Source organism: Alexandromys fortis, unplaced genomic scaffold, assembly GCF_014885135.2.
Source record: "Alexandromys fortis isolate MF-2015 unplaced genomic scaffold, M_Fortis_MF-2015_v1.1 scaffold_72, whole genome shotgun sequence".
In the NCBI taxonomy this organism is placed as follows: Eukaryota; Metazoa; Chordata; class Mammalia; order Rodentia; family Cricetidae; genus Alexandromys; species Alexandromys fortis.
The window spans coordinates 8,229,086-8,239,150 of NW_026067969.1; the positions used below are offsets into that span (position 1 = coordinate 8,229,086).

The window sequence follows — 10,065 nt, forward strand, 5'->3', positions numbered from 1 at the left end:
CCCTGTCTCGAAAAACCAAAAAAGAAAAACCAAAAAAAAAAAAAAAAAAAAAAAAAAAAGAGGCAACACAGAGGTACCTGCAAGGGTAGGACGGCAAGATGAGAACTGGACAATACACCATGCAAAGAAAAGAACTCTGCCAAGTGTCTCCACTGAGAACGCCAAGTATGGGTTTCCTCGGCAAAGGCTGGCTCATCTTATGCTACGATGGCACAGTTGCCTGTTAGGTAAAAATACGGGCCCCCCAGGAACCAGCCGCATTGACTTCTCAGCCTCTCCCCATTCATATCTCAATTTATTTATTTATTATGATGAGGAGGAGGAGATAGGGTCTCGCTATGTAGTCTTGGCTGGCCTGGAGTTTGCTATATCGACCAGGCTGGCTTCGAACTCATACCTAGCTCAGCCTCCTGAAGACTGGGATTAAAGGCTCTCATTCCAACACAAGTCAGAGTGTGGGGGTGGTAGGGTCTGCAGGAGATGCCAATCATTAACTCTTGTATCACAGGTGGGCAAACTAGTGCTCATCAAAGCAAGAGGAGAGCCTATGGATGTTGGTTCTTCAGCCCCCGACCCTGATCCGGCGATTTACTTTGTAAACAGGTCACATCAAGACAATAGCAGCAGCAGAGGCAGACGGTGTTGGTCCCTACTGTTCAATTAAACCACCAAACTCCCTTCCAGCTTCCCCAAATTGCCCTTCAGGGTCTAAAGCAACATGGGCAACTCTCCTTAAAGCTGCCTCATTTTCCCCAACTGTAAAACAAACGGGGTAGCCACAGTTCTCTAGAGCAGTTTCCAGGGATTTGTTCCCTGATGCCCTTCTGTCTGGTCCTGGGACTGCTCCAGGACAACTCCAGCCCCAGTCAGAGGCAGGGTTTGAGCAGAGGACCTCAGTGTCTGTAAGGCCATTATTCTCTTCCCAGCTAGGTAGTCACAGAAAAGCTAAGCACGTTGGAGCCACTGGGCTTTTTTCATTCGCCTGGCCCGGCTGGATATCGTGGGCTCAGGCGCTTCCAGGTCCAGGAGAAGGATCGAACCCAGGACGCCCCAGCAGCCTTCACATCTCCAGAAATCCCACCGCCAGACGCCGCACCACTTTAGAGCCCCGCCTTCTTTCGGCCTCGGGGCGGGGCCACGTCGGGACTGCCCGCGGAGAGCCCTGACGGTGGGGGATCTGGGCCGCGGTTAGGACAGCGAGCTCGGCAAAGGCCTGGGGCGTACTGAGACCTTCACTCGGTCCCAGTCAACGCTCGGTGGCCTTCGGATGGGCGAGCCGGCCGCGCAGCGAGGGCCATTTCCGAGGCACGTGGTTTCCAAGGCCCCCGCCGGGGCTGAGAAAAGTTTATGGTTCTGATCATAGCAGAATGGTATAGCATTGCGGGAGGGCAGAAAGAATCCGAGATGCTGCAGCCACCCACAACATCTGGCTTCCTCCTCTAGAGCGAGCATGCGTCGGAAGGCCGGCGTTTCCCGTGAGACTCTTTCGAATAGATGCGCGGTGTGGAAACAACCGACCGCAAATTACATGTCACCGCTGCACTCCCAAAAGACAGGAACGTCGAGCCACTTCTAAAGCTCCTCGGGTGTGCTTCTGCCTCTCAGAAGAGCGTGCGATCCCAGTCCCTGCACAGCCTCTAAGCCCTGCTCGGCGTCATCGTCGCCCTCGGCAACACTCCCGGCCGGGAGTCCTGTCACTTTAAGGCACCCTAGAGCCTTAGTCGTTTTGGTTTCGCGCGCCCGCCCGCAGTTTCGGCAGAGCGACCATGGCCCGGGCGGCGCGCTTTGCGTGGGTTCTTGGCTTGAGCCGGTGCGCCCTGACGGAGGGGTCGCGCACACGACCCTGGCCGCCAATCTCGGCGCAGAGGTGGGCCGGCTTCACAAGAGCGGCGGCAGGGAGCCCGGGCCCCGCGGTCCGCAAGGGTAACCCGCGGTTGCTGGGGGCGGCGGCGCTGGCCCTGGGCGGCGCGCTGGGGCTGTACCACACCGTGCGGTGGCACCTGCGCTCCCAGGACCTCCGCGCCGAGCGCTCGGCCGCACAGGTAAGGCTTGACTGGCACGGGCTGCGTTCGGGGAGCCGGGGTCAGCCCCGAACTCGGGATTCTTGAGAAGCCTCAGGGTCAGGAGTGGCCTCTTTCGCCCGTTCGTGACCTTGGGCGAGTGTCTTTGCCGTGGGAGTGCGAGGAGGTTCGTACTGATGCCCATTTACCTAGAGCTGTACGTCTCTTATGTGGTCTCTACTGTGTTTTGAGTGCGCGGTGCCGCGAGTAGTCTGTGGACCGAGTGAGCCTGACTCCAGACCCAGAACTGGAGGTGTGTCCCCGGCTGCGGTGGCTCAGCCGCCCCTGTGGACTTTTCGAGTTGCAGAGCCTCCACCCTACCTCCCATGGCCTATTCCAGGACGCTGGAACTGGAAAGAGAGCTGTTGGCTTGCAGCTTTCCTCTCTGTCCATCCGATCTCCATTTGAAATTGAGGCGGGTGGGCTGCAACTGTAGCAAGTACGCCTGAAGGCTTCACTGTAGAGGAGCCGCATATAGTCTCCCTGCATTTCTGTACATCCGAGGTAGACCTCGCTTCAGGCCAATGTAGCTGCCTGGTCAGCTCTGCTCCTTCCCTAGAGAGGACTGGAGGAGTGGGGGGGGTGAGCCTTAGTCCTGGCCCTGTGGTATACCAGCCGGGCACTGAGTTGTACCATCACCCCCTGAGCTCCTTGCCCATGCCGTCCATTCTCCCCGCTTTTCCCCATTCGTGTATTGTCAGGGTCAGCTTAGAAGGGGACTCCATGGAGAAAGGTTTGCTTGGGGGGGGGGGCGCGGCACTCTGGGACTCCAGGTGACACCCGTCTTTTTTCTATCCTCCAGCTGTCCCCGTCCAGCCACCTGCAGCTGACCCTGTACCAGTACAAGACATGTCCCTTCTGCAGCAAAGTCCGTGCCTTCCTCGACTTCCACTCCCTGCCCTATCAGGTAGTGGAGGTGAACCCTGTCAGAAGGACTGAGATCAAGTTCTCCTCCTACAGGAAGGTGCCCATCTTGGTGGCCCAGGAAGGAGACAGCTCGGTGAGCCCTGGGGATCCCATGCCTCTTTTCTGTCCCAGGCTGTCTAGGAGTCTCCCTAAATCTAAAAGAACTCCCTGGTCTCCGCTGAGCATAGGGAAAAGAACTGGGGTAGAGAAAGGGTCGTAAGTGTGGCCTGGGTGGTGTGTGCCTGTAGTGGCGGCTGCTCCAATGAATCCCTGAGCCCTTGAAGCAGGTAAAGTAGCAGGATGTAGTCTCAACAACAAAACTCAAGGCAGTGTAAAGCCTTTTCTTTCCCTGTTAGCCAGGTCTTGGGGGACCGGGTGGGGCTGCATTTACGGTTGCACAAACTGGTTTGCAGATGGGGTGGTCTGGGCCTGAGGTGCGGCTCTTCCGCCCAATTTCCATTGCTGCGATGAAGCACCATGACCAAAAAGCAAGTTGGAGAGGAAAGGATTATGTCACTTACTGTTCCATACCATCAGAAGCAATGAGGGCAGGAACCTGGAGGCAGGAGCAGATGCAGAGGCCATGGACGGGTGCTGCTTTCTAGCTTGTTCCTCATGGCTTGCTCAGCCTGTTTTCTTGTAGAACCCAGGACCACCAGCCTAGGGATGGTCCCGCCCACAATGGACTGGGTCCTCCACCGTCAGTCACTAGTTAAGAAAAGGCCTTACAGCTGGATCTTTTTTGTTTTGTTTTTTTGAGAGAGGGTTTCTCTGTAGCTTTTAGGAGCCTGTCCTGTATCTCATGCTGTAGAACTGGTTGGCCTGTGAACTCACAGAGATCCACCTGCCTCTGCCTCCCATGTGCTGGGATTAAAGGTGCATGCCCCTACTGCCTGCCCGGCATCACAGCTGGGTCTTATGGAGACCTTTTCTCAACTGAGGTTCCCTCCTTTCATATAACTCCAGCTTGTGTCAAGTTGACAGAAGATAGCCAGCTCAGTTGCCTGCGACTTCGTGACTTTAGCCTGTGGGGTGGCCTTTTTTGTTTTGGATAGAATCTTGTTATATAGCCTGAGTTGGCCCAAAACTCAGTGTCCGTCTGTCTTTTGAATGCTAGGATTATAGGCATGCCACCGAGCCAAGATGTAGGGTTTATTTGTACATTTGTTTTGATTTGGGGGGTAGGGGGCAGGGTCTCACTGTATAGCCATAACTGTCCTGGAACTATCTGTGTAGACCAGAGTGGTCTTGAACGCACAGAGCTCCATCTGCCTGTGCCTCCCTAGTGCTGCGTCACTGTGCCCAGCTTGTTTTTTTTTTTTTTTTAAAGATTTATTTATTTATTATGTATACAGTGTTCTGTCTGTATGCTTGCTGGCCAGAAGAGGGCACCAGATCTCATTACAGATGGCTGTGAGCTACCATGTGGTTGCTGGGAATTGAACTCAGAACCTCTGGAAGAGCAGTCAGTGCTCTTAACCTCTTGAGCCATCTCTCCAGCCCCCTTGTTTATTTTATTTTATTTTATTTGTTTTTTTGAGACAGGGTTTCTTTGTAGCTTTGGAGCCTGTCCTGGAGCTAGCTCTTGTAGACCAGGCTAGTCTCGAACTCACAGAGATCCACCTGCCTCTGCCTCCCAAGTGCTGGTATTAAAGGTGTGCGCCACCACTGCCCGGCGTTAATTTTTTTTATTTAACAAAATAAGTTTATTTTGTTAAATTTGTAATGTATAGTGTTCTCTCTGCATGTATGCCTGCAGGCCAGAAGAGGACACCAGACCTCATTACAGATGGTTGTGAGCCACCATCTGGTTGCTGGGAGTTGAACTCAGGACCTTTGGAAGAGCAGGCAGTGCTCTGAACCGCTGAGCCATCTCTCCAGCTCCTGTTAAAATTTTTTACTAAAGGGTGGTTGAGATGGCTTTGGGTAAAGGTGCTGGCTGCCCAACCTGACAACCTGAGTTCAGTCCCCAGAACTCAAGGGGGAGAGGGGGAGAACAATTCCTGCAAGCTGCGGTCACCAAAAAAAAAAAAAACAAAAAAACCAGCAGCTGGGCGACAGAGAAACCTGCCTACAAACGAGAGAGAGACAGACAGACAGACAGACAGACAGACAGACAACCAAACCCTCCACCAGAAAGCTTGGTGGTGCACATCTGACTCTCTGCTTCTCAGGAGGCAGAAGTGGCAGATCTCTGTGAGTCCCGGCCACCCTGGGCTATGTACTGAGACCCTATCCCCCCAGATTTTTTTCTTTAAATTACATTTTTTATTTACTTATTTAGTGTGTGTGTACAGGTGTTGTAGAGGGTTTTTGGTGGTGGTGGTGGTTTTTTGGTTTTGAGACAGGGTCTTATTCTGTAGTGCTGACTGGCCTAGAACTAGCCGTCTTTCCATGTGCCGGAATTACAGATGTGAGCTAGAGACCACGCGAGGCATTGGGCTGACTTCTTGATTAGTCTCCAGGAGCCCAGACCCTGGGCTGTAGGGGCGGTAAGGATAAAATCCTGCCGCTAGGCTTGGTACTCTGTATGTAGCCTCTGAGTCCTGTCCTGCCCCTGGTGCCAAGAAGCCGTGGCTCTCCTAGTCATATGTCCCCAGTAGCCATATCTGGTCACCCTTACTCAGAAAGAGGGTCCGAGGGTGAGTGGCCAGGGTTTGGGGGTGAGCTGTGATGGCTCTCAGCAGTGCCCAGTTTCATGGATACCTTGGGCACTCCTGTTATTTTGTTGTTTGTTTGTTTTTGACAATGCTGCTGTTTAAGGGCCTGATCCTGCCAACTGCCAGCCAGAGCCTCTGATCAAAACCTGTCTCTGGGGCAAGGGGCGTGGCTCAGTAACACAGCTCTTGCCCCTCACACCTCAGTCCCTGGGTTCACAACAACACAAGGCAATTGTTTCTTCTCTTCCAGCAACAGCTGAACGACTCCTCTGTCATCATCAGTGCTCTCAAGACCCACCTGGTGTCAGGGTAAGACGCTCCTGGGACACCCAGCATCTAAGAGTGGGGCTGCTGTAGGTACTTCTAGAATAGACTAAGGCCTTCCTTCATCCTTCTATCAGGAAAGTGTTCTGTTACAAGGAGACCGGGCCCTTTGTTCTGTCCCGGCTGCCCTGCTAGCTCACACCCGAAATAATCACGCAGAAACTGCATTCATTTAAACACTGCCTGGCCCATTAGCTCTAACTTCTTATTGGTTAATCTTTTTTTTTTTTTTTTTTTTTTTTTTTTTTTTTTTTTTTTTTTTGGATTTTTGAGACAGGGTTTCTCCGTAGCTTTTTGGTTCCTGTCCTAGAACTAGCTCTTGTAGACCAGGCTGGCCTCGAACTCACAGAGATCCGCCTGCCTCTGCCTCCTGAGTGCTGGGATTAAAGGCGTGCGCCACCACTGCCCGGCCTTATTGGCTAATTCTTACATCTTAATTTAGCCCATTTCTGTTAATCTGTGTATCACCACGTGATTGTGGCTTACCGGCAAGATTCTAACCAGTGTCCGTCTCAGACAGGAGACCCAGGGCATCTGCCACTCTGCCCTTCTTCCCAGCATTCAGTTCTGTCTACTCTGCCTACCTAAGTTCTGTCCTATCAACTAGGCCAAGGCAGTTTCTTTATTCATCCAATGAAAGCAACACACAAATAGAAGGAACTCCTACACTGTTGTTCCTCGTGTCTAACCTATCCCTTTTGCTGCAAGTAAGTGACCCTTCCTAGGTTGGGTCATGGCTCTAGCCCAGGGCTGGGTCACTGAGTGGCTGAGTCAGGCTGGGATGGTCTGGGTTGGTAGGCCAAGGGGGCATGAGGACCGAGTCAGGCTGAAGCTCTGGACTTTCCCTGAAGGCAGTCCCTGGAAGAGGTCATCACCTATTACCCACCCATGAAGGCCATGAACGACCAGGGCAAGGAGGTGACCGAGTTCTGCAACAAGTACTGGCTCATGCTGGATGAGAAGGAGGCCCAGCGGATGTATGGCGGGAAGGAAGCCAGGACGTGAGTGGCGCTGTGGTGTAGGATGGGTGGGGTGGTAAGGACCAGGTTAAGCGGGATGCTCTGGGCCAGTGGGTTCTCAGCCTGTGGGTCGTGACCCCTTTGGGGCTCAGACATCCTACATAATACAAATACAGATATTTGTATTATGATTCGTTACAGTAGCAAAACTACAGCTAGGAAGTAGCAATGAAGTAATTTTAGGGTTGGGGTCGCCACAGCATCTGGGGTGTTGAGAACCACAGCTCTGGGGAGTCTTGTGGGAAATGAGTGCCGGGGCCGCACTGTTGCAACACGCTCTGCGTCCTTGTCTGCAGGGAGGAGATGAAGTGGCGGCAGTGGGCAGACGACTGGCTGGTGCACCTCATCTCCCCCAACGTCTACCGGACACCCACCGAAGCCCTGGCTTCCTTTGACTACATTGTCCGTGAGGGAAAGTTTGGGGCTGTGGAGGCCACCATGGCGAAGTATGTGGGTGCAGCGGCCATGTACCTCATCAGCAAGCGCCTCAAAAGCAGGTGATGGCTCGTGCAAGTATATGCACGCGAGGGAACAGGGTTCTGCTGTCCCCCAGTCTGGGCATGGCGGTCTGTGTAGCATCCATCAAACCCTTCAGGACGGGAGAGGGAAACTGAGGCCTAGAGACGGCAAGCCCGGCCTGGGACCCAGCTGTGTGATGATGAGTCCCTGTCTCAGGCTTTGGGGTCAGAAGTCACGGTCCTGCCCTGGGCCCTTTACTTCTGCCTCCTTGTCAGGGTCCCGTCCTCGTCTCGAGCCACGCAGCATCACTCGCTGGGGGCAGGTGCTCCGCGATGTGGGTACCATCCCTCACCTAGGACCACCCCAGTTCCCTGACCAGCCTCCCTGTCTCTCCCCAGGCACCACCTGCAGGATGATGTACGTGCAGACCTCTATGAGGCAGCCAACAAGTGGGTGACTGCGGTGGGCAAAGACCGGCCGTTCATGGGGGGCCAGAAGCCTAATCTTGCTGACCTGGTGGGTGTGATGGTGGTAGATAGAGTGGCCTCCCTTGGAGTGGGATCTCGGGAGGGAAAGCCCAGGCAAGGCCTACGGTTTGCAACTTCCTTTTCCCCGGAGTAATTATGTCTGTTTTTCCCCTCTGTGGTTCTCTTACCTGAAAGGCTCAGGAAGGGGCTCGTTGCAGGCTGGGCAGGATCTAGGGGCCTGAGTGGCAGGAGCAGGGCCTCAGCTCTCCGTCTAGTTTCCTGGCTTGGTTGTGGCCCACACGGCTCCAGGCTTCCACCCGGCAGTCTCGCTGCCCTCCCTGGCTTTCAGCCCTGTCCTTGCGCAGTCCTGTAACCAGATAGCCTGGGTCTGACCAGGTGCTGAGACAGCGCCTCAGATCTTACACACCAGGTAGCAGACGGGCCATTTGGATGCCTCTGTGGGCCCAGTGCAATGGCTGTTCTTGCTCCTTCCCTAGGCAGTGTATGGTGTGCTGCGAGTGATGGAGGGTCTGGAGGCCTTTGATGACCTGATGCGACACTCACGCATCCAACCTTGGTACCTGCGGATGGAGCGGGCCATTGAGGAAGCCCCATCAATGCACTGAGTCCCCTGCAGCTGCAGAGACTAGCGCCAAGGGGTCAAGACCTCCTGACCAGCCCCTGGCCATGCCGTAGGGGGCAGAGTCATTTTGTCTCTGGTCCACCCAGCCCCCTGGCCCTCTACTGGACATTACTAGGGACCTTGCCACTGGAGACAAGGTCCAGGCTCACAGCTGTTCTGAGGGTTGCAGGTCAGGGATTGCAGAGGACTGACTGCCTTCCAGCCCCAGTTCCAGGGGCCTGCTCTCAGCAGGGATTCCTTTCCAGCTCCCCCAGGGCTCCTTGACTCCCTGTTAGCAAGGATCAGACTGGCTCCCATCCTGGACCAGGGGAGGGCAGTCTGCATTAGGGAAAGCCCCGTTTCTTCCTTCCCATTCTTCCCAGTTACCCCTGGGACTATTGTATTTCCAATAAAGGAGATATCTCCTGCTCCGCCTCAGGCAGCCACTGTTCTGAGGTCTGGTCTGTGTGGGAGGGGCTGCAGGGGCTGGCAGTCAAGGAGAGCCAGGGCAAGTTGCATTAACCCTGGTGCCTCTGCTGTGCTAGCGGTTCCCCTTGAATGTCACCAGACTCTTGAACATGGACAGAGCTTAGGGCGGTGACACTCCTCTCCAAGCCTCCAGCTGTCAGATGGGCAGATTGGTAGGTAGTCCTTCTTTTGAGAAAGTGTGGGCAAATTGGGTTTGGTCGCACTCCTGTAACCCCAGCAAACAAAAGGCTGAGGCTGGAGCACCGAGAGTTTAGCCTGGACTGCTCTGTTGGTGGAGTTACAGATCCCTGGGTTCCATCTGTGTTATCACATAAGGCAGGGTGTGGCAATACACCTGGTGGGCGACGGGAAGGTCAGTTCAAAGTCTCCTTCTATACAGCGAGCTTGAGACAGACAGCCTCAAAATAAAACCAAACCCAACAAAGTTGCCATGGGATGAGGAGGGAGGGGACTGGAGCAGGTCAGGTGCACATCAGGATGCCAAGCTTGATGAGGCTGGGACAGAGTCTATAGGCTTTTGCTTGTTTTAATTCATTTTATTTTATTTGTTTGTTGTGTGAAGGCCACTTGTTGGTTCCTGGCTGCTCAGCCCCGAAAAAAATCACACAGAAACTGTATTAATTAAATCACTGCTTGGCCCATTAGCTCTAGTTTCTTATTAGCTAACTCCTATATATTAATTTAACCCATCTCCATTAATCTGTATCGCCATGTGGCAGTGGCTTACCGGCAAAGTTTCTGCATGTCTCTCTCTGATAGTGGCTCCATGTTGCCTCCTTGGCTTCTCCTACTCTGTCTTCTTCCACCCAGCATTCAGTTTAGTTCCCCCCACTCCCAGCTCTGTTCTACCCTATCAGGCCAAGCCAGTTTTCTTTATTCATGGATGGTAATCACAGCATACAGAGGGGAATCCCACATCATTTGTTTGCTTTTTTTTTTTCTTGAGGCAAGGCTTCTCCATGTAGCTCTGGCTGTCCTGAAATTCACTCTGTATACCAGGCTGGCCTCAAACTCAACAGAAATCTGCCTGCCTCTGCCTCCTAAGTGAAGGGATTAAAG

At 53.7% G+C, this 10,065-nt stretch overlaps 1 protein-coding gene across 2 annotated transcripts; it reads left to right on the forward strand.

Annotated features, from left to right (window-relative positions):
* The first annotated feature begins 1,172 nt into the window (after window positions 1-1,172).
* On the forward strand, window positions 1,173-8,959 carry Ptges2 (prostaglandin E synthase 2). 2 transcript variants are annotated; one of them, XM_050155399.1, is made up of 7 exons: window positions 1,177-2,042; window positions 2,863-3,060; window positions 5,877-5,935; window positions 6,802-6,951; window positions 7,266-7,466; window positions 7,827-7,944; window positions 8,393-8,959. In XM_050155399.1, exons 1-7 carry the CDS (start codon window positions 1,767-1,769, stop codon window positions 8,519-8,521), a joined length of 1,131 nt encoding a protein of 376 aa, XP_050011356.1. In that variant the 5' UTR covers window positions 1,177-1,766; the 3' UTR covers window positions 8,522-8,959. The 2 variants fall into 2 exon arrangements, with proteins under 2 accessions (XP_050011357.1, XP_050011356.1); XM_050155400.1 differs by lacking the exon at window positions 2,863-3,060 and having other exon boundaries at window positions 1,173-2,042.
* Window positions 8,960-10,065: the final 1,106 nt, after the last annotated feature.

Coding starts and splice junctions, on each gene's coding strand:
- Ptges2 (XM_050155399.1), top strand. CDS start 1,767: ATGGCCCGGGCGGCGCGCTTTGCGTGGGTTCTTGGCTTGAGCCGGTGC. Junction 2,043..2,862: donor CCGAGCGCTCGGCCGCACAG/GTAAGGCTTGAC, acceptor TCTATCCTCCAG/CTGTCCCCGTCCAGCCACCT. Junction 7,467..7,826: donor AGCAAGCGCCTCAAAAGCAG/GTGATGGCTCGT, acceptor GTCTCTCCCCAG/GCACCACCTGCAGGATGATG.